General features: G+C 46.9%; 2 protein-coding genes across 2 annotated transcripts in view; both read right to left on the bottom strand.

The window, feature by feature from the left end:
- Positions 1 to 24,580, bottom strand: part of LOC136632018 (NACHT, LRR and PYD domains-containing protein 3-like) — a 1,080,175-nt gene that overhangs the window by 840,885 nt on the left and 214,710 nt on the right. The gene's annotated exons all lie outside the window — the stretch shown is intronic.
- The window catches only part of LOC136632017 (NACHT, LRR and PYD domains-containing protein 12-like), a 242,528-nt gene that overhangs the window by 59,143 nt on the left and 158,805 nt on the right, over positions 1 to 24,580 (bottom strand). Inside the window, exons 9-10 of the mRNA XM_066606553.1 lie at positions 7,062 to 7,232; positions 1,783 to 1,953 (exon numbers count right to left, since the gene is read on the bottom strand). Of these exons, the coding sequence (XP_066462650.1) occupies positions 1,783 to 1,953; positions 7,062 to 7,232 (342 nt within the window). The remainder of the gene's footprint in view (positions 1 to 1,782; positions 1,954 to 7,061; positions 7,233 to 24,580) is intronic.

The raw sequence follows: 24,580 nt of genomic DNA, 5'->3' as shown, positions 1-24,580 counted from the left end.
CTGGTCACAGCTGGGGGGTGGGCTGGCACGGGCTGTCTAGGTCCTGGGGTCACTCTGTGCGCATAACATGGTATCATCATCACTAGACAGTCCTAAAGCATTATGGGTCACACAACTACTACCAGTCACCTCAGCAGCATCACCCAATGTTGTGGTATTACCGGCTTCCTCAGGGTGACATATTGCTTAATCATTAGACAGAATTACATTACTGTAGAGTTTTTGGGAATATTCCATTCCTTTACAAAGACATCATCAAAATCTTCATGGGGCAAAGATCTAGGGCCTGGGATTTCTGTAAAAAAGCAATGTTGCAAACATAGTCAGAGACTGATCTGAAATCTGCAAGATATCTGCTACCCCCTTATTAGGTTATCTGCCATCATTGAGAGTTGGGAAACCTGTGCCATGTCCATATCAGAGTCAGAGAGAGATACAGATACCTCATCCTCTGATTGACTACTGTATTTAGGGAATACCTTGGGAGGCGCTCTCTAGGAGGTGCTGAAAGAGAGGATGAAGCTGGGGACCCAGATGATAACCTAGAGCGATAACACCTAAATCTCTTATGAGGTCTACCCCAAGGAGGGACTGCAAAAAATATGGCGTCATCAGATATATTCTAGTGGGCTGTGAAAAATCGCCGTGGATACCCAAGAAAGGTCTGAAATCGACAAAAAGCATGTCCACCCCGGCTTGGCAATCTGACAGGACTGAATAGGAGAGGTGCCACTAGAAGGATCTACAACTGCCTGCTACCCCAGAATACAGTCGAGACAAAGTGGTTCCAACTGTCTACATGCAAATTTGGTTTTACAGCCAAGACACACATAATCCATATCTCTGGTTGACCGCAGTCAGCGGATTATCTCATAGACATAATAGTGCGCAGCATAACATAGGATGAAACCCATGTAATCCCCCATCTCATCCTGTCCATGTATAACTTGTAGCCCCCACATGTCTCATCCTGTACATATATAAAAATGTACCCAGACGTCTCATCCTGTACAAGTATAACTTTTTGCAGCCACGTCTCATCCTGTCCATGTGTAACTTGTTCCTCCCACATGTCTCATCCTGTCCATGTTTAAGTTGTACCCCCACGTCTCATCCAGTCCATGTATAACTTGTTCCCCCCACGTGTCTCAAACTGTACATGTATAACTTGTACCCTCCCACATGTCTTATCCTGTACATGTATAACTTGTGTCCCCACTTTTCTCATTGTCAGGGTTTGCACCCATAACCTCTTGCATTTCACTCAAGAGCTCTCTCTGGATTTGGACAGTTCCATTGCTTAAACCTTGCCTTGTTCTACACTTCCCTAGTTCCTGCCTCCTGGTCCTGACCCCGCCTTTGTTCCTAATTACACTTCCTTTATAAGCCCAGCCTTGCCACTCCTTTAGTGCATAATTAATGAATTCTCACTCTGTAATCAAGTCCCACTTTTTCCAACTCCTCTGTTACTACAATTGCAACCTCCTGCAAATGACCTGGCTTCCACTTGACTGCGATTCCTGCCTCATCCTCTGTACTGCAACTGTGACCACCTGCTAACGACCCAGCTTCCTCTCAACTACTCCAGTCCATCTTGGCTACTACACCTGGGCTCCAATCCAGCACTGCTAAGACCTTACACTGATCTTGTACAAGACTAACTTGTGTCCTTCGCATGTCTCATTCTGCACATGTATGACTTGTACCCACACGTCTCATCCCGTACAGGAATAACTTGTGTCCCCACACGTGCTTCATCCTGTGCAAGTCTCTTAAACTCACTTCAATTCTTCTATCTTGCAGGCTGGACTGGACAGAGCATCCATCAAGTCACTGAAGTGAGGACCAGACAAATGGTTATCAGACAGGTCAAGTTTCTTCAGGAATGGGTTATTCCTTATTCCAATTGCCAACTGGGAGCAGGGCGTGTCTGATAGATCATTATATTTTAAACTATAAGAATAAGAAGATGAGATGAGGGTGACGGGTCCACAGAACATTAGTATAACATCAGTACATGGTGAATGTGGAAAGAAAATGACCCCGACTGTTTTTTAAAATCCATAACTGTCATCACAAGAATCCGCCTCTTGTTCGCAGTGGATGTCAGTAAGGGCGGCAGCTATATGATATCTCCACTGACACCTTATCCATTGTGTAGAAATACAGAGTCCCTGAGTAATGTCCTCACTTTATGGCATGTCATAAATCAGTGATTATTGCAGCACAGGGATCTACATTAGTCATTAATCTTGATGGAGGACCTTATGTCAGCAGTCATCAGCGGCCAAGAACTCTCCTTCCTCCACTATGTATTGTAGCCCTCAGTCTACATCTCCTGTGTTCTCCATTCACCTCCTATATTCGCATGACAACATGTGGCTCTTCTGTCAGTGATAGGATAACACTGAAGAGTACTAGTCACGACACCATGCATCATGGCATATGATACCGACAAGTCTGCTGGGGTTGACTTATTTCCACTCACCCAATCCTTCACACATTAAAAGATGAAGTATAAGTCACACCCTGACATCATGCTACATGCCCTAAGAATACTCACTGCTTCCAGTGACTGTTTTACTGCAAGGTAGGTAAGCCACCTAAATCCTGATCATAAATTGCATTTGGCCACTCATGGCATTCCAACAATCAAAGTTACCTGCTTATCAGGGTCTAGAGGTTTATTTTTAAATAGAGCAACAAGGATTATTCTTCATAAAGTAAGATTTAATTACAAAAAAAGAAATGCTTTTAAAAAAAGTATATTAAAAGTTAATATACAAAGAGAAAAAGGAACATGCAGTATTTACAAGATAGTTGCAAAAATAAATAGAATGAAGAATAGGATAGCCGTTCTTATTGGTTACAGCGGTGAAGAAGTCTGGGCACTAGGAGATGGGCAGATCCTTTATCTGAAACAATCTCCTGGGTTCTGACAAGGGAGTTCTGCATCCCTGGGATCTTAAGGTTTAGCCCAGCCACTACTTCCACCTCCCACTCATGAAAGCAGGGGGAGGAAGGCCGATTGGATGCCAGAACCTTCAGGAAGAAAATACAGTTCAATACTTTGGTCATATCTCTCCAGAAAAGTCTCATATAGGGAAGGGTACTATTGTAGCTTGTCTCCACCATGAAGAAAAAGACCCTTGCTCTGGGTCGAAACAGCTGTTGATGAATGCCTATGACCAAGGAATGTTAATAAAAGCTAACTTTGGTTAAGAAGAAGCGGTGAGAATTTGATTGCTATATACCACTAATGCTGTTCCTATACACTGAATTTTGAGGACTTTCTCTGGGATTGGGATATCATCCCACTGGAACGTGCATCTAATTCCACTCCATCCATGCTTGGAAGACTGGTGAGTGTGTCTGACAACCTAGTTTATTTTGGGTGGAGATCTGTGTTCTGCAGGGGGAGTTCTGGGGGAGGGTTTGGCGACGCCCACAGCTGGCATTTGGCTGATGCTGGGATGCCATGTTAGCTGTGCTGTCTATTGCTGTTCCCTGAGCCCTGCCACTTTACCGTCGTGTCTGATTCCTTTGTGTTCCCTGCTGGCCCCCTGTGACTTACTCCGCCGCTCAACCCAGATCTCTGCAGCATTGAGTGTAGCTGCCGGTGGGATTCTGTCTCTATTCATGCCACTCACCCATCTCTCCTGCTGGCTCCAGCGCTAACTGTCCCCACCGGCCTAAACTGTATGCAGCCGTGCCGCCTCTCCCTCACTGTCCTCCACCATTGTGTTGTCCCACCTGCTAGCCATGGGGCATTGCAGGGAGACTGGCCAGTAAGGCATTTCCCAGCTGTGCAACCCACCATCGCCGCTCCCTCGCTATCCTCCGCCGCTCTTTGCTTCCGCCTGCTGCTGGCCACTGACAGCGTCCTCACCTGGACCACGGCAGGGAGGCCAGTAGGACAGACGCACATACAGCTGAAAATAGAGCACAACCAGTCAGTAGCTGGCGGCTTACCCTACACCTCCCACAGCACAATGACAGGTCTCCACCCATTTCTGTGGTGGAGACAAGATACAATAGTACCTAGGGAAGCTATAAACGCCATATTCCATAACAATTTATGTATTTGCAGATACTAAATATGGTATAAGATTATTAGTTTAGTTGATCTTGGCTTCAGCTTATACCTGAGGCAGCACAAAGATAGAAGTGCATGCACTGGACTTTGCATCGCCTTGCGATTTTGGAGATATGGTTACCTGCGGTCTGCACCCCATGGATGAACCTTAAGCTTAGTTATTAATCTCAGTGTAATTCTAAAGGCCCATTTAGACACGGTTATCACTCAAAAATCTTTTGAGCAATAATCATCGTGTGCTTACAGCGCAAGGTGATCGCTCAAACATTGAGCGATCACCTTGCGTTATGAGCGGAGGATGCTAAAGACAAAGCAGGGTGGCCCCCGCTTGCTCTCTGTATGCAGCTATTTTCTGCATGGAGCGCCTGCTTGTTCTTCATAGCCAGACTGTCTTTAGGGAGCGGGATACAGCTGAAACAATAGTATAGTATGAGCTGTAACCTGCTGTGAATTCCTGATAACTGATCGCTGATCTTTCAGGAGGCTGAAAGGTCAGCGATCAGCGACAGCTTAACTAAAACTGCATGATGTCAGTGCAGTTAGACACAACAATTATCGCTCAAAAGATGGTGTCTAAATGGGCCTTAAAACAGTTCTCAACTCCTGGGGCCATCCAGAACCACAGATTCTGGGTAGGGACAGAAAAAGAATACAAATGCTAATGGCACAACCTGGTAAATAAAGGACATCACGGCGTCAGCCAACCACAGCCATTTAACATTAAATAGCTGTGATTGGCTGACGCCACGTGGTGTCAGCCAATCACAGCCATTCAATGATGTCATTGAATGGCTGTGATTGGCTGACGGCGCATGAGTTAGCCAATCACAGCATTAGCTTTCTGGAGGTGGGAATTTCAAGCCCCGTATCTAGAAAGCAATGCTCTGTCGGGGACGAGGAGGGAGCGACAGCCTGCAGCAGCGCCGCAGAACGCCGGGGGAGGTGAGTACTGTTTTTTTTTTTTAAGCTTGTTTTTTTTGTATAGCCGGCGTATAAGACGACCCCCCGACTGCAAAGCAGATTTTTCGGGTTTAAAAGGTCGTCTTATACGCCGGAATATACTGTAACTTTCTTATTTTTGTCCCACGAGGGTACTTTACTATCACCATATTGTCATTCTTCTAATACACTACAATACTTCAGTATAGCAGGGCATCAGAATGCCTATGAAGCAGAGTTTTATATGCCACAATAGCTGGCAGGAATGGAGGCTATATTCAAGCCTCCGGGTGCCATGACAACCCATTGGGACCCGATGAACACATCATGGGGGTTCCGATGGGTGAGAGAGGGAGAACCTCTCCCTTTGTCAGAATTTTACATGCTGTGGTCATACTAACTGCAGCATGTAGAGGGTTAAACAGAAGGAATCTGTAGTTTCTATGGTCCAGGCTGTTAGAGCAAGGGCCAGATTGTCATCTAACCCATTCCCCCTGGCATGGGTCTCCAGTACCAGGCTTAAATAAGAATGGCAGCACATAGGAATGAATCTTCTTACCAAAAGTTGTTCATCCGTAAAGACTCTTTATTTCATAGTCCACATAAAACATGCAATGTTTCGACCAAAGAAAAATGTGGTCTTTTTTAAGCATATACTACAGACATCAACATGATCAATAAATAATGACAACACCCAATCACCCAATGCGTGCACACCCACAAATAATTAAAAACAATACCTCACAGGGGTTTCTCCTGGTGTCCGCCGTGTGCTCCTCCGATCCGCGCCATGACACACAGCGTCATCACGTGCTTTATCCTGCACATGTATAACCTGTGCCCCCACACGTGCTTTATCCTGCACATGTATAGTATAACCTGTGCCCCCACACGTGCTTTATCCTGCACATGTATAACCTGTGCCCCCACACGTGCTTTATCCTGCACATGTATAACCTGTGCCCCCACACGTGCTTTATCCTGCACATGTATAACCTGTGCCCCACACGTGCTTTATCCTGCACATGTATAGTATAACCTGTGCCCCCACACGTGCTTTATCCTGCACATGTATAACCTGTGCCCCCACACGTGCTTTATCCTGCACATGTATAACCTGTGCCCCCACACGTGCTTTATCCTGCACATGTATAACCTGTGCCCCACACGTGCTTTATCCTGCACATGTATAACCTGTGCCCCCACACGTGCTTTATCCTGCACATGTATAACCTGTGCCCCCACACGTGCTTTATCCTGCACATGTATAACCTGTGCCCCCACACGTGCTTTATCCTGCACATGTATAACCTGTGCCCCCACACGTGCTTTATCCTGCACATGTATAACGTGTGCCCCCACACGTGCTTTATCCTGCACATGTATAACGTGTGCACCCACACGTGCTTTATCCTGCACATGGATAACCTGTGCCCCCACACGTGCTTTATCCTGCACATGGATAACCTGTGCCCCCACACGTGCTTTATCCTGCACATGGATAACCTGTGCCCCCACACGTGCTTTATCCTGCACATGGATAACCTGTGCCCCACACGTGCTTTATCCTGCACATGGATAACCTGTGCCCCCACACGTGCTTTATCCTGCACATGGATAACCTGTGCCCCCACACGTGCTTTATCCTGCACATGGATAACCTGTGCCCCCACACGTGCTTTATCCTGCACATGTATAACCTGTGCCCCCACACGTGCTTTATCCTGCACATGTATAACCTGTGCCCCCACACGTGCTTTATCCTGCACATGTATAGTATAACCTGTGCCCCCACACGTGCTTTATCCTGCACATGTATAGTATAACCTGTGCCCCCACACGTGCTTTATCCTGCACATGGATAACCTGTGCCCCCACACGTGCTTTATCCTGCACATGTATAACCTGTGCCCCCACACGTGCTTTATCCTGCACATGTATAACCTGTGCCCCCACACGTGCTTTATCTTGCACATGTATAACGTGTGCCCCCACATGTCGCATCCTGCACGTCTCTTATACTCACTTTAATTCTTCTATCATGCAGGCTGGACTGGACAGAGCGTCCATCAAGTCACTGAAGTGAGGACCAGACAGATAGTTATAAGACAGGTCAAGTTTCTTCAGGGACGGGTTATTCCTTATTCCAGATGCCAACTGGGTGCAGGACATCTCTGGTAGTTTATTACAACCCAAACTGTAAGAACAAGAAGATGAGATGAGGGTGACGCATCCACAGAGCATTAGTATAACATCTGTACATGGTGAATGTGGGGAGAAAATGTTCCTGGCTGTTTTTTTTAACATCCAAAGAAACAGAAGGGTGTCAACAGCACAACCGAGTGCTATATTTCGCCGGACACGTGTATGCACAGTCACATGTACGGATCTGATCCAAAAAGATCCAAAGTAGTAATCATCAATGTAAAGGTATACGTGACAGCATCCAAGGTGCTGTATAAAAGGTATTATTTATTCCTCCTAACAACAGATAAAATGACGTTTCGACTCCTTGGAGTCATTTTTAAATATAAAAGCATTTCACAAAGACATACATTTATATAGACAAGCGGTAGATACAATCAACAATTCATCGTACAGAGCATTGGCGGAAAATTACTACCTGTATGGAGAGACATCATGACAACCTCCCGTTCAGATCGGTGTCAGTGTATCTGGCTATTGCGCATGTGCCATATACCATAATGCATTGCGAAAATCACGTGTAGTTGTCATGTAATTACACATCATCAGTTCAGATGCGCATGCGCAATGATCATCTGTCGGGTATTGCGTTCCAAGCTGGATGCATAGTTCTTTATCAAAATAATCCCTATCTTAGACATTGCGCATGTGCATAAATTAGAAAGGGCACACTGAAAAAGTGAAGATATGCACCTGTTGACCACCATCCCTAGGGATCTTAAATACTGATCATTAATATTAAAATACTTATCCACAAAGAGTAGTGTGGTATAGAACTTATGGATCATAACGCAGAATCTAAAATTAACCCCTACCCGCTCCAGGGCGTAAGTTTACGTCCTGGCAGCGGGGTACTTTCCGCAACAGGGCGTAAACTTATGTCCTGGGGATAGCGCAAGATCACTCATGATCTCACGCTATCCCGCAGCGGCAGCCGGCTGTCAGTCATAGCTGGCCTCCCGCTGCAACAGCGGGGGTGCATCGGAGATGCGCTCCCTCTGTGAAGTTGCCGGGCTCTCGCGATGTAATTGCCTGTTGCCATTAATCCATGATTTTAAAAATGAATTAAAAATAAGATGTAAAAAAAAAAAAGTAAAATACCCCTTTTTTTATGCTTTTTCTCCTATTAGCATAAAAAAAGGTTAAAAAAAATTAAAACCCCACATATTTGGTATTGTCGCGTCCGTAACAACGTGTACAATAAGTGGAACATGCTTTTGACTGTGCACGGAAAAAAGCATTAATAAAAACGCTAAAAAGCTGAGGCAAAATGCTAATTTTTAGCATTTTGCCTTCCTAAAAACGCAATAAAAGTGATCAAAAAAGCCGTATGTACTCCAAAATGGTACCAATAAAAACTACAGCTAGTCTCGCAAATAATAAGCCCTCATAGAGCTCCGTACATAGAAAAATAAAAAAGTTACAGGACTTTAAATGCAACAATTTACAAAAAAAAAGATTTCCAAAAAAAGGGTTTTTATTGCAGAAAAGTGGAAAAAACCTAAAAAAAGTAAGAATTTTGGTATCGTTGTAATCATACTGACCCGCAAAAAAAATGTATTATGTCATTTATGCTGCATGATTAACGCTGTAAAAAAAAAATCTATGGCAGAATTGATGTGTTTTCTCTCCCTGCTATCATAAAAAAAAAAAAAAAAAAGTTTTACAATATAGTCAATGTACCCAAAAGTGGCACCGATAAAAACAAGCCCTTATACAGGCGCGTCGATAACTTTTGATAAATGAAAGAGAAGATCCGCCAAAAATCGTTGCGTCCTTAAGCCCAAAATAGGCCATGTCCTTAAGGGGTTAAGTGTTAAATCATGATCAGATCATAACATGAATTCCATGGTCAATAGTAATTGTTTACATATCGCACCTAAAAATATGAATATATATATATATATATATATATATATATATATATATATATATATATATATATATATATATATATATATATATATATATATATATATATATGATTCACAAGGGAAAACAACACTGAACTCATTATATCAGCTCAAATAACTTTTTATTATTTATTTAAATGATCATAATTCAACAAGGATGAATACATCCCAAAAAAAAGAAAGCGAAAAAGGGATATAAGAATTTATCAAATTGGTACTGGGGGTCAACATACTGGTGCATAGATCCATGTGCTGTTCAGAGGATGGAATCACTATTCTAGAGTCTCCGACTGTAATCTACAACAAAATACACAAACATATCTATATATATAAAGACAAAAGCCCTCACTCACTCACTCACTCGCCAAAAATTCTCCAACTTCCCAATGTCGTAGAAACGTGAAATTTGGCACAAGCATAGATTATGTCCAAAATCGGAAAAGTAAATAGGTCCCAGCTCGATTATTCAATTCTAGCGCAAAAGAACTAGCGTCCAAATTTTATGTATGTAATCTGATTCTCCAACTTCCCGATGTACTAGAAACATGAAAATTGGCACGAGCATTGATTATGTCATAAATAGGAAAAGTTAATGGGTCCCAACTCGATTATTTAATTCTAAGCGCAAAAGAATTAGCGTCCAAATTTTAAGTACGTAATCTAATTCTCTCACTTCCCGATGTCATAGAAATTTGGCACAAGCATTGATTATGTCATAAATAGGAAAAGTTAATGGGTCCCAACTCGCTTATTCAATTCTAAGCGCAAAAGAATTAGCGTTCAAATTTTAAGTACGTAATCTAATTCTCTCACTTCCAGATGTCATTTTATATAAAGGAAATGTTGCATGGTTACCCCCATGTGGTGTTTCCTGGGTAATGCAAAGAATCATGGAAAATGGTGAACATATTTTTTTCCTTGGTATCTCTAAAGTAACCACGACTTCATAAGATTTTCCGTGTGAACACCAGATAAACCCCAGTACAAATTAACTTGGGTGAAGCCGGGTATATCAGCTAGTAATTAAAATTTGCAAAAGTTGATGTAGAACAATAGATACAAGCAGGTTTACAAAAACTGTGAGGCATTGTATTCATGGTTTAACGCCTTAGAGGCCAATGTATCCAGCAAATAAATCCAAAGGAGCTCTTTCTTCATAAGGGTCTTCAATTTAACACCCCCTCTAACAGAAAGGGGCACATTGTCAATCACCCGAGTGCCCACTATCAAGAAATGCTGAGAAACCGGCAAATCCATATTTCTTGTACGGATAGTGCTTTTGTGCTTCACTATCCTGCTCCTCACCTCCATGGTTGTCTTGCCCACATACTGTAGTCCACATGGGCAGGTTATCAAATACACCACATAGGATGAGGAGCAGGTATAGTGGTCTTTGATCCTATATAAGGCACCCGTCTGGGAATGGTAGAATTTATCACCCTTCACTAGGTTTCTGCAACACGAGCAACTAAAACAGGGATAGCTGCCCGTCCTGCGTGGAGCCAATGTTATCTGTTTAGGGCAGGCCTTTTTCTTGTATAATAAATGTACCAGTTTATCTCTAAGGCTGTGACAACATCTATAGGACATAATGGTTGGACTCACAGACTCACAGCGATTAGACAAGAGGCAGCCTTAATTTGCAGTAATTCAATGTTCAGCAGCATAGCATGCAGTGAAAATCTATTAGAGATATTCTCTAACTTTTGACAGAAATTCAGGTTATCGGGTAATAAAGTTGGTCTGAGATGTGATCGTAATCCCCATGGGATGCGCTTCACTTTATAGTATTCAGACAAGGTTATCATATGTAAATTTAGAGAGATATATCACCTTTTTTCACTTCCCCATTTTCATTGAAGTACCTCCAATGATGGAGTACTGAGAAATGCCCCACCAAAGCTCATACCTGCGAGAATCTGAATTGTATCTGCATCAGAAAAACAAGGCATTTGGGAGGTTCCCGAAGCACTATCTCCTGGATGTAATTCACCTGTTCTGTCCATAGTGAGTGCACGTCAACTTAGATCAAAAAGCCAAAGAAACAGAAGGGTGTCGACAGGGTTAGTATAGCATCTGTACTTGGTGAATGTGGAGAGAAAACGTTGCCAACTGTTTTTTAACATCCAGAAGTGTCCTCACGAGAAGCTGCCTCTGACACCTAATCCATTGTGTAGAAATACAGAGTCCCTGAGTAATGTCTTCACTTTATGGCATGTCATAAATCAGTGATTATTACAGCACATGGATCTACATTAGTCATTAATCTTGATGGAGGGCCTTATGTTAGCGCCCGAGAACTCTCCTTCCTCCACTATGTATTGTAGCCCTCAGTCTGCGGCTCCTGTGTCCTCCATTCACCTTCTATATTCACATGATCACATGTGGCTCTTTAATCAGTAATAGGATAACACTGAAGTATAATGCTCGCAACACCATGCGTCAAAGCATATGATAGCGATAAGTCTGCCATTGTTGACTTATTTCCACTCACCCAATCCTCCACACATTGAAAGATGGAGCATTAGTCACACCCTGACATCGTGCTACATGCCCCAAGAATACTCGCTGCTACCAGTGACTGTTTTACTGCAAGGTAGGTAAGCCACCTCCATCCTGATCATATACTGCGTTTCGGCACTCACGGCACTGCACTAATCAAGGTTACCTGCCTATCAGGGTCTTGAGGTTTTTCTTGTTTTTTTTTTTATATAGAGCAACAAGGATTGTTCTTCATAAAGTAAGATTTAATTACAAAAAAAAATGCTTTTAAAGTATATTAAAAGTTAATATACAAAGAGAAAAAGATAGTTGCAAAAATAAATAGAATGAAGAATAGGATAGCAGTTCTTATTGGTTACACCGGTGAAGAAGTCTGGGCGTTGGGCGATGGGCAAATCCTGTATCTGGAACAATCTCCTAGGTTGTGACAAGGGAGTTCTGCATCCCTGGGATCTTAAGGGTTACCCCAGCCAATACTTCCACCTCCCACTCATGAAAGCAGGGGGAGGAAGGCCGATTGGATGTCAGAACCTTCAGGAAGAAAATACAGTTCAATTCTTTGGTCATATCTCTCCAGAAAAGTCTCATATAGGGAAGCAGTGCTATTGTATCTTGTCTCCACCATGAAGGATGGGTGGAGACCTGGGTTTTGCAGGATGAGTTCTAGGGGAGGGTTTGGCAATGCCCACAGCAGACAATTGGCTGATGCTGGGATGCCACATTAGCTGTGCTGTCTATTGCTGTTCCCTGAGCTCTGACACTTTACTGTCGTGCCTGTCTCCTTTATGTTCCCTGCTGGCCCCCTGTGACTTACCCCGCTGCTCACCCGTGTCCCCAGCTACCTGCAGCGTTGAGTGTAGCCACCGGTGGGCCCCTGTCTCTAACCATATCGCTCACCCGTCTCTCCTCCTGCTGGATCCAGTGCTAACTGTATGCAGCTGCACCGCCAGTCCCTCACTATCCGCTGCTCTTTGCTCCCGCTTGCTGCTGCCGTTGTCAGTGTCCTGGCTGGGCCCATGGCAGGGAGGTGGTCAGGACAGACACATATACAACTAAAAATTGAGCACAGTCAATCAGCAGCTAAGGACTTACCCTATGCCTCCCACAGCGCCACAGGTCTCTACCCATGTTGTTTCACCTTTAGGGACAGTTAAGAATACAAATGCTAATGGCACAACCTGGTCAATAAAGGAGGATAAGTGGATCATAGCTGCATATTCATGACTTGTCCAAGAAACCAATGAATATTAATGAACCCGGCCTGATCAGGATTTATGTATGCAATATCATACTTCTATAAAGGCAGGAAGTGTGAATACAGGAATATCATACTTCCATAACAACTCCCCTTCTTAGAGATGGAATGGGAGATCGATCCACAGATCATCTGACAAGCCCAACTTCATGGTTTATCCTTTGTGGATTGACCTATCAGCATTACAGTGTTCACCATCCTTCTTATGCTGAAATAGAAAGTCACACCACTGTAATGCCAGGCTCCACCAGAGTGGTTTGTCATCATAACCAGCCACCTGATGCTGAAGACAAAAAGGGTTGGTCATTGAATTGAAATTATGTCCATTGAAGTACAGTTGCGACTTCTGCAGGACCCTAATGGTAGAATGAGATGTAGCCTCTGGGGACTAAGTAGCACAATCTGCTGCCATTACTAAGAAGCTCTTTCCAGAATTGTTGGGTATGGCCCAGTGTCCAATCTTGTCCACATCAATTTGGTGGTAGGGCTCATTACTAATTGGCAAAGGAACCAAAGGGGTTTTGGAGACATGTTCCAACTTCTGCACCTTTTCAAATGTGACTCGAGAACAGCAATGGTTTTCCATGTCAGCTACGGTTTTATCCCAGCAAGAGTGTTGAGCAACCCTAAGTGCCTAGCTAGTGGGATATCTTTGGCAAACTTCTGCATTGGCCCCTTAACCTGGTGGGGCTCAATCAGCTGTCTCGATCTGTCCGTCTCAGACAGGGTGTTGTAGTAAGGTGGTGTCTTGGGTTTCCAGACTGGCATTAGTACGCACAGTGGTCTGGAACTCCTGGCTCGGTGTGGCCGAAAGGGAAGCTACAGCAGCAACCTCACTGGGAGCCTCTGCAACACTCTCTGGCCTGTCAGCTGGCTCAGTGAACCCTGTGAGCGATGGAGGTGAGTGCTCACAACTTAGAGGCATGTGAGATATGAATACTGGGATAGCTGGTCACAGCTGTGGGGTGGGCTGGCACGGGCTGACTAGGTCCTAGGGTCACTCTGTGCACATAGCATGGTATCATCATCACTAGACAGTCCTAGAGCATTATGGGTCACACAACTGCTACCAGTTACTTCAGCAGCATCACCCAATGTTGTGGCATTACCAGCTTCCTCAGGGTGACATATTGCTTCATCATTAGACAGAATTACATTACTGTAGAGTTTTAGGGAATATTCCAATCGCTTACAAAGACATTATCAAAATCTTCATGTGGGGAAATCTCTAGGGCTTGGGGTGTTTGTAGAAAAATGATGTTTCAAACATAGTCGGAGACTGATCCGAAATCTGCAAGTTACCTATTACCGCCTTAATTAGGTTATTTATCATCAGTTAGAGTTTGGAAACCTGTTCCATGCCTATATCGGAGTCAGAAGGAGATACAGATACCTTGTCCTCTGATCGACTACTGTATTTAGGGAAAACTGTGGGAGGCGCTCTCTAGTAGGTGGTGAAAGAAAGGATGAAGGTAGGGACCCAGATGACCACCTAGAGCAATAACACCTAAAGCTATTATGATGTCTTCCCCAAGGAGGGATTCCAAAAATATTGTGTCAGATATATTCCATCCAGGAGCAGGATATACAGTCGAGTCTGTCAAAAACCTTGTCACCCACATATCTCATCCTGTACATGTCTAAACTTGTTCCTCCCACATGTCTTATTGTCAGGGTTCAAACCCACAACCTCTTGCATTCTAGTCAAGAGCTCTCTCCGCTAGACTATCAGGTCTTGGACAGTTCCATTGCTTAAGCCTTGCCTTGTTCTACACTTACCAGTTACCTAGTTCCTGCCTGCTGGTCCTGAACCGCCTTTGTTTCTAATTGCACTTCCTTTATAAGCCTAGCCTTGCCACTAGTTCACTGCATGATTATTGAGCTCTCAGCCTGTAATCAAGTCCCACTTTTCTCAACTACTCTGTTACTACAACTGCAACTTCCTGCTAAGGACCCAGCTTCCACTTGACTATGATTTCTACCTCCTCCTCTGTACCGCAACAGTGACCACCTGCTAACGCCTCTGCTTCCTCTCAACTATTCTCCAGTACATCTTGGCTACTTCACCTGGGCTGCAATCCAGCGCTAGTAAGGCCTTCACTGATCCTGTACATGTATAACTTGTGTCCCCACACATGCTTCATCCTGCACACGTCTCTTATACTCACATCAATTCTTCTATCTTGCAGGCTGGACTGGACAGAGCATCCATCATATCAATGAAGCGAGGACCAGACAGATGGTTTAAAGCCAGGATAAGTATCTTCAGGGATGGCTTATTCCTTATTCCAGATGCCAACTGGGTGCAGGACGTGTCTGTTAGATCATTCTCACCTAAACTGTAAGAATAAGAAGATGAGGTGAGGGTGATGCGTCCATAGAGCATTATTATAACATCTGTACATGAGGAATGTAAAAAGAAAATTTCCCTGACTGTTTATTAACATCCAGAAGTGTCCTCACGAGAAGATGCCTCTGACACCTGATCCATTGTATAGAAATACAGAGTCGCTGAGTAATGTCCTCACTTTATGGCATGTCATAAATCAGTGATTATTGCAGCACATGGACCTACATTAGTCATTAATCTTGATGGAGGACCTTATGTCAGCAGTCAACAGCCAAGAACTCTACTTCCTCCACTATGTATTGTAGCCCTCAGTCTACGTCTCCTGCTTCCTCCATTCACTTCCTATATTTACAGGTGGCTCTTCAGTCAGTAATAGGATAAAACTGAAGTCTACCGCTCGCGACACCATGCGTCATGGCACATGATACCGACAAGTCTGCCATTGTTGACTTTTTTCCACTCACCCAATCCTTCACACATTGAAAGATAGAGCATAAGTTATACCCTGACATCATGCTACATGCCCCAAGAATACTCGCTGCTACCAGTGACTGTTTTACTGCAAGGTAGGTCAGCGACGTAAATCCTGATCATATACTGCGTATGGGCACTCATGGCACTCCAGCAATCAAAGTTACCTACCTATCAGGGTCTAGAGGGTTTTTATTTTTTTTGTATACAGCAACAAGGATTGTTCTTCATAAAGTAAGATTTAATTACAAAAAAAGCATTGCTTTTAAAAAGTATACTAAAAGTCAATATACAAAGGGAAAAAAGAACATGCAATATTTACAAGATAGTTGCAAAAATAAATGAATAATAGGAAAGCTGTTCTTATTGGTTACAGAGGTGAAGAAGTCTGGGCGCTGGGAGATGGGCAGATCCTGTATCTGGTACAATCTCCTGGTTTCTGACAAGGGAGTTCTGCATCCCTGGGATCTTTAGGCCTAGCCCAGCCACTACTTCCACCTCCCACTCATGAAAGCAGAAGGAGGAAGGCCGATTGGATGCTAGAACCTTCAGGAAGAAAATACAGTTCAATACTTTGGTCATATCTCTCCAGAAAAGTCTCCTATAGGGAAGCAGTCCTATTGTATCTTGTCTCCACCATGAAGAATGGGTGGAGACCTGTGTTCTACATGATGAGTTTTAGGGGAGGGTTTGGCGATGCCCACAGCTGGCGATTGGCTGATGCTGGGATGCCAAGTTAGCTGTGCTGTCTATTGCTGTTCCCTGAGCCCTGCCACTTTACTGTCGTGTCTGTCTCCTTTGTGTTCCCTGCTGGCCCCCTGTGATTTGCCCTGCTGCTCACCCATGTCCCCGGCTACCTGCAGCATTCAGTGAGGCCGCCAGCAAGATCCTGTCTCGAACCACGCCACTCTCCGGTCTCTCCTCCTGCTGGCTCTAGCGCTAACTGTCCTCACCAGCCTCAAGTGTATGTAGCAGTGACGCCAATCCCTCACTGTACTCAGCTGCTGTCAATATCCTGGCCGCGGGGTATTGCTGGTAGCTCAAGCGGCAAGGCATTTTCCAGCTGTGTCCCATGCCCACACTGCTTCCTCACTATCATCTGCCGCTCTTTGCTCCCGCCTGCTGTTGGCCGCTGTCAGTGTCCTCGCCAGGCCCATGGCAGGGAGGCTGGCAGGACAGACACACTTACAGCTGAAAATTGAGCACAGCCAATCAGCAGTTGGTGGCTTACCCTACACCTCCCACAGCACAATGACAGGTCTCCACTAGAGATGAGCGAACGTACTCGTCCGAGCTTGATATTCGTGCGAATATTAGGGTGTTCGGGATGCTCGTTACTCGTAACGAGTACCACGCGGTGTTCCGGTTACTTTCAGTTTCCTCTCTGAGACGTTAGCGCGCTTTTCTGGCCAATTGAAAGACAGGGAAGGCATTACAACTTCCCCCTGTGACGTTCAAGCCCTATACCACCCCCCTGCTGTGAGTGGCTGGAAAGATCAGATGTCACCCGAGTATAAAAATCGGCCCCTCCCGCGGCTCGCCACACATGCCTTGTGACTTAGCTGAGGGAAAGTACTATCGTGCTGGAGCTGCTGTAGGGAGAGCGTTAGGAGTTAGTGTAGGCTTCAAGAACCCCAATGGCCCTTCTTAGGGCCACATCTACTAGTGTGCAGTATTGTGTTAGCACAGTATTTTTTATTTTTTTCCAAATTTGGATCTGCAGAGCATTGCGCCCTGCAATAGGGACAGAAGTGGGGGTTAGGCAGGGAGAGTGTTAGGAGTTAGTGTAGGCTTCAAGAACCCCAACGGTCCTTTCTAGGGCCACATCTATCCGTGTGCAGTACTGTCCAGGCTGCTGTTAGCAGTGTTGCATATATTTTTTTTTTTTTCTCAAAACCGGCTGTGCAGAGCATTGCACCCGGCATTAATACTACAGGGATAGAATTGTGTAGGCAGGGCCAGAAGACATACATTATTCATTGAATACACGCAGTGTGGGTGTTCCTTGTAAAAAGCAGGGAAAAAATTCTATTTGGCCTGCCTCTGACAGTACTCAGGGCTCTGTGTACGTGTGTGCTGTGCGCTGAACGTTCAGAAAAAATCAGACGCAGTCAGCTACGTTTTACCGCAGGCGTGCGGCAATTTTTTTCCTGCATGGGAAATCCCTGATCTGCTGTAGGTAGCGAATTACTTTGCATCACTGCAGTTCTGGGACAAATTGGCAGGGCCACAACACAGTTATTAAACTTAGTATTCATTGAATACACGCAGTGTGGGTGTTCCTTGTAAAAAGCAGGGAAAAAATTCAATTTGGCCTGCAGGCTTGCACCAATTTATTTCCTGGCTGTGAAATCACTGGTAATACAGCATGCTGAGGGGTAGGGGTAGGGGTAGGGCTAGAGGACGTGGACGCGGCCGAGGACGCGTAGGCCCAAGTGAGGGTGTGGGCACAGGCCGAGCTCCTGATCCAGGTGTGTCGCAGCCGACTGCTGCGCGATTAGGAGAGAGGCACGTTTCTGGCGTCCCCACATTCATCGCACAATTAATGGGTCCACGCGGGAGACCTTTATTAGAAAATGAGCAGTGTGAGCAGGTCCTGTCCTGGATGGCAGAAAGTGCTTCCAGCAAGCTATCATCCACCCAGAGTTCTGCGCCGTCCAGTGCTGCAAATCCGAATCCTCTGTCTGCTGCTCCTCCTTCCTCCCAGCCTCCGCACTCCACTACAATGACACATGCTCAGGAGCGGGAAGACTCTCGGGAACTGTTCTCGGGCCCCTGCTCAGATTGGGCAGCAGTGGTTCCTCTCCCACCAGAGGAGTTTATCGTCACTGATGCCCAACCATTGGAAAGTTCCCGGGGTCCGGGGGATGAGGCTGGGGACTTCTGCCAACTGTCTCAAGACCTTTCAGTGGGTGAGGAGGACGATGACGATGAGACACAGTTGTCTTGCAGTGAGGTAGTAGTAAGGGCAGTAAGTGCGAGGGAGGAGCGCACAGAGGATTCGGAGGAAGAGCAGCTGGACGATGAGGTGACTGACCCCACCTGGTGTGCAACGCCTACTCAGGACAGGTCTTCAGAGGGGGAGGCAGCAGCAGGGCAGGTTGCAAGAGGCAGTGCGGTGTCCAGGGGTAGAGGCAGGGCCAGACTGAATAATCCACCAACTGTTTCCCAAAGCGCCCCCTCGCGCCATGCCACCCTGCAAAGGCCGAGGTGCTCAAAGGTCTGGCAGTTTTTCACAGAGACGCCTGAGGACCGACGAACAGTGGTGTGCAACCTTTGTCGCGCCAAGATCAGCCGGGGAGCCACCACCAACAGCCTCACCACCACCAGCATGCGCAGACATATGATGGCCAAGCACCCCACAAGGTGGGACGAAGGCCGTTCACCGCCTCCGGTTTGCACCGCTGCCTCTCCCCCTGTGCCCCAACCTGCCACTGAGATCCAACCCCCCTCTCAGGACACAGGCACTACCGTCTCCTGGCCTGCACCCACACCCTCACCTCCGCTGTCCTCGGCCCCATCCACCAATGTCTCGCACCGCACAGTCCAGCCGTCGCTAGCGCAAGTGTTGGAGCGCAAGCGCAAGTACGCCGCCACGCACCCGCACGCTCAAGCGTTAACCGTGCACATAGCCAAATTTATCAGCCTTGAGATGCTGCCGTATAGGGTTGTGGAAACGGAGGCTTTCAAAGCTATGATGGCGGCGGCGGCCCCGTGCTACTCAGTTCCCAGTCGCCACTACTTTTCCCGATGTGCCGTCCCAGCCCTGCACGACCACGTCTCCCGCAACATTGTACGCGCCCTCACCAATGCGGTTAGTGGCAAGGTACACTTAACTACGGACACGTGGACAAGCACAGGCGAGCAGGGCCACTACATCTCCCTGACGGCACATTGGGTGAATTTAGTGGAGGCTGGGACAGAGTCAGAGCCTGGGACCGCTCACGTCCTACCCACCCCCAGAATTGCGGGCCCCAGCTCGGTGGTGGTATGTTCGGCGGTGTATGCTTCCTCCACTAAAGCACCCTCCTCCTCCTCCTCCTCCTCAACCTCTGTCTCGCAATCTAGATGTGTCAGCAGCAGCAGGACGTCGCCAGCAGTCGGTGTCGCGCGGCGTGGCAGCACAGCGGTGGGCAAGCGTCAGCAGGCCGTGCTGAAACTACTCAGCTTAGGAGATAGGAGGCACACGGCCCACGAACTGCTGCAGGGTCTGACAGAGCAGACCGACCGTTGGCTTGCGCCGCTGAGCCTCCAACCGGGCATGGTCGTGTGTGACAACGGCCGTAACCTGGTGGCGGCTCTGCAGCTCGGCAGCCTCACGCACGTGCCATGCCTGGCCCACGTCTTTAATTTGGTGGTTCAGCGCTTTCTGAAAAGCTACCCACGCTTGTCAGACCTGCTCGTAAAGGTGCGCCGGCTCTGCGCACATTTCCGCAAGTCCCACACGGACGCTGCCACCCTGCGCACCCTGCGCACCCTGCAACATCGGTTTAATCTGCCAGTGCACCGACTGCTGTGCGACGTGCCCACACGGTGGAACTCTACGCTCCACATGTTGGCTAGGCTCTATGAGCAGCGTAGAGCTATAGTGGAATACCAACTCCAACATGGGCGGCGCAGTGGGAGTCAGCCTCCTCAATTCTTTTCAGAAGAGTGGGCCTGGTTGGCAGACATCTGCCAGGTCCTTCGAAACTTTGAGCAGTCTACCCAGGTGGTGAGCGGCGATGCTGCAATCATTAGTGTCACCATTCCTCTGCTATGCATCTTGAGAAGTTCCCTGCAAACCACAAAGGCAGCCGCTTTGCGCTCGGAAACAGAGCCGGGGGAAGACAGTATGTGGCTGGATAGTCAGAGCACCCTCATGTCTATATCTCAGCGCGTTCAGGAGGAGGAGGAGCATGAGGAGGATGAGGAGGAGGGGGAAGAGACAGCTTGGGCCACTGCTGACGGTACCCATGCTGCTTGCCTGTCATCATTTCAGCGTGTATGGCCTAAGGAGGAGGAGGAGGAGGAGGAGGAGGAGGAGGAGGATCCTGAAAGTGATCTTCCTAGTGCGGACAGCCATGTGTTGCGTACAGGTACCCTGGCACACATAGCTGACTTCATGTTAGGATGCCTTTCTCGTGACCCTCGCGTTACACGCATTCTGGCCACTACGGATTACTGGGTGTACACACTGCTCAACCCACGCTATAAGCAGAACCTTCCCACTCTCATTCCCGAAGAGGAAAGGGGTTCGAGAGTGTTGCTATACCACAGGACCCTGGCGGACAAGCTGATGGTAAAATTCCCATCCGACAGCGCTAGTGGCAGAAGGCGCAGTTCCGAGGGCCAGGTAGCAGGGGAGGTGCGGAGATCGAGCAGCATGTACAGCCCAGACAGTGCAACAGTCTTTAAGGGCCTGGACAGCTTTATGGCTCCCCACCAAGACTGTGTCACCGCTCCCCAGTCAAGGCTGAGTCGGCGGGAGCACTGTAAAAGGATGGTGAGGGAGTACGTAGCCGATCGCACGACCGTCCTCCGTGACGCCTCTGCCACCTACAACTACTGGGTGTCGAAGCTGGACACGTGGCCTGAACTCATGCTGTATGCCCTGGAGGTGCTTGCTTGTCCTGCGGCTAGCGTCTTGTCGGAGAGGGTGTTTAGTGCGGCTGGGGGAATCATCACAGATAAGCGTACCCGCCTGTCAACCGACAGTGCCGACAGGCTAACACTCATCAAGATGAACAAAGCCTGGATTTCCCCAGACTTCTCTTCTCCACCAGCGGACAGCAGCGATACGTAAGCAATACGTAGGCTGCACCCGCGGATGGAAGCTACGTTCTCTCTCACCATCCAAAACGGGGACATTTCTGCTTCATCAATCTGTGTCTAATATTCCTCCTCCTCCTCCTGCTCCTCCTCCTGAAACCTCACGTAATCACGCTGAACGGGCAATTTTTCTTAGGGCCACAAGGCTCACTCATGTAATTTCTCTAAACAATTTTTATATGTTTCAATGCTATTAAAAGCGTTGCAACTTTAATTTGAACCAATTTTTTCGTTAAACTGGGCTGCCTCCAGGCCTAGTTACCACTTAAGCCACATTAACCAAAGCGATTAATGGGTTTCACCTGCCCTCTTGGTTGGCCAGGGCCAATTTTTCTGATGTACATTAGTACAGTTGATACAGCAATTTTTGTGGGCCCTCGCCTACAGTGTAATCAAATGAATTTTTAGCCCACCTGCATTACAGCTGACGTTACATCCGCTGTGTTGGGCAATGCAATGGGATATATTTATGTACCGCCGGTGGCTTCCTGGCACCCACCCATGCTGTGGGTCCACTGGGAATTATAAATGCATCTGTTTCCACTTGTAAAGAACCCCAGTCTGACTGGGGCATGCAGTGTGGGCCGAAGCCCACCTGCATTAAGCACGACATTACTACCTCAGCTGTGTTGGGCAATGCAATGGGATATTTCTATGTACCGCCGGTGGCTTCCTGGCACCCACCCATGCTGTGGGTCCACAGGGAATTATAAATGCATCTGTTTCCACTTGTAAAGAACCCCAGTCAGACTGGGGCATGCAGTGTGGGCCAAAGCCCACCTGCATTAAGCACGACATTACTACCTCAGCTGTGTTGGGCAATGCAATGGGATATTTTTGTGTAACGCCGGTGGGTTCCTGGCACCCACCCATGCTGTGGGTCCACAGGGAATTATAAATGCATCTGTTTCCACTTGTAAAGAACCCCAGTCTGACTGGGGCATGCAGTGTGGGCCGAAGCCCACCTGCATTAAGCACGACATTACTACCTCAGCTGTGTTGGGCAATGCAATGGGATATTTTTGTGTATCGCCGGTGGGTTCCAGGGAGCCACCCATGCTGTCGGTCGACAGGGACTTCACAATAGGGAGTTGTACCTGCCTGTGTCTATGAATTAAAAAGCCCGGTCTGACTGGGGCATGCAGAGACACCTTGACAGAATGAATAGTGTGTGGCACATAGGTTCCCCATTGCTATGCCCACGTGTGCAGCTCCTGATGGCGGTGGCACAGGATTCTATTTCTCATTGCTTCTGTACAGCATTGTGGGCTATCGCCCCGCCCCTTTCTTTTAAAGAGGGTCGCTGCCTAGCCGTGCCAACCCTCTGCAGTGTGTGCCTGCGGTTCCTCGTCATGGCAGACGCACTTCTAAATAGACATGAGGGTGGTGTGGCATGAGGGCAGCTGAAGGCTGCGCAGGGACACTTTGGTGTGCGCTGTGGGGGGGAGGGGGGGCGGTTGGGCAGCATGTAACCCAGGAGAAGTGGCAGTGGAGTGTCATGCAGGCAGTTATTGTGCTTTGTTGTAGGTAGTGTGGTGCTTAGCTAAGGTATGCCATGCTAATGAGGGCTTTTCAGAAGTAAAAGTTTTTGGGAGGGGGGGGGGGCCCACTCTTGCCGCTATTGTGGCTTAATAGTGGGACCTGTGAACTTGAGATGCAGCCCAACATGTAGCCCCTCGCCTGCCCTATCCGTTGCTGTGTCGTTCCCATCACTTTCTTGAATTGCCCAGATTTTCACACAAGGAAACCTTAGCGAGCATCGGCGAAATACAAAAATGCTCGGGTCGCCCATTGACTTCAATGGGGTTCGTTACTCGAAACGAACCCTCGAGCATCGCGAAAAGTTCGTCCCGAGTAACGAGCACCCGAGCATTTTGGTGCTCGCTCATCTCTAGTCTCCACCCATTTTTGCGATACAATAGTACCTAGCAAAGCTATAACAGCCATATTCAATAACACTATTTATGTATTTACAGAAACCAAATATGGTATAAGAGATTATTAGTTCAGTTGATCTTGGCTTCAGCCTATACCCAAGACTGCACAAAGAAGAAAGTGCATGTATTGGACTTTGCATCGCCTCACGATTTTGGAGATAGGGTTACCTGCGGTTTCCACCCCATGGATGAACCGTAAGCTTAGTTATTAACCTGATGCTGAAGATAAAAAGGGTTGGTCATTGAATGGAATTTATGTCCAGTGAAGTTTAGTTGCAACTTCTGCAGGACCCTAATGGTAGAAGGAGATGTAGCCTTTGGTAGCACAATCTGCTGCCATTACTAAGAAGCTCTTCGCAGAATTGTTGGGTATGGCCCAGTGTACAATCTTGTCCACATCATTTTAGTGGTAGGGCTCATTACTAAGTGTCAAAGGAACCAAAGGGGTTTTGGGGACATGTTCCAACTTCTGCACCTTTTCAAATGTGACTCGAGAACAACAACAGTGTTGAGCAACCCCAAGTGCCCAGCTAGTGGAATATCCTTAGCAAACTTCTGCACTGACCTCTTAACCTAGTGGGGAACAATCAGCTATCTCGACCTGTCAGTCTCAGACTGGGTGTTGCAGCAACGTGTCTTCGGGTTTCCAGTCTGGCATCAGTATGCACAGTGGTCTGGAACTCCTGGCTCAGTGTGGCCAAAAGGGAAGCTATAGCAGCAACCTCACTGGGAGCCTCTGCAACACTCTCTGGACTGTCAGCTGGCAGTGCGATGGAGGTGAGTGCTCACAACTTAGATAGGCATCTGAGATATAAATACTGGGACAGCTGGTCACAGCTGTGGGGTGGGCTGGCACAGGCTGTCTAGGTCCTGGGGTCACTCTTTGCACATAACATGGTATCATCATCACTAGACAGTCCTAGAGCTTTATGGGTCACACAACTACTACCAGTCACCTCAGCAGCATCACCCAATGTTGTGGAATTTTAGGGAATATTCCATTCCCTTACAAAGATGTCATTAAAATCTTCATGTGGGGAAAGATCCAGGCCTGGGGTGTCTGAAGAAAAGCAATGTTGCAAACATAGTCGGAGACTGACC

This window comes from Eleutherodactylus coqui, chromosome 6 (assembly GCF_035609145.1).
Source record: "Eleutherodactylus coqui strain aEleCoq1 chromosome 6, aEleCoq1.hap1, whole genome shotgun sequence".
Taxonomy (NCBI): domain Eukaryota; kingdom Metazoa; phylum Chordata; class Amphibia; order Anura; family Eleutherodactylidae; genus Eleutherodactylus; species Eleutherodactylus coqui.
The sequence above is the reverse complement of the archived record's forward strand: the minus strand, read 5'-3'. Positions and strand labels throughout refer to the sequence as shown.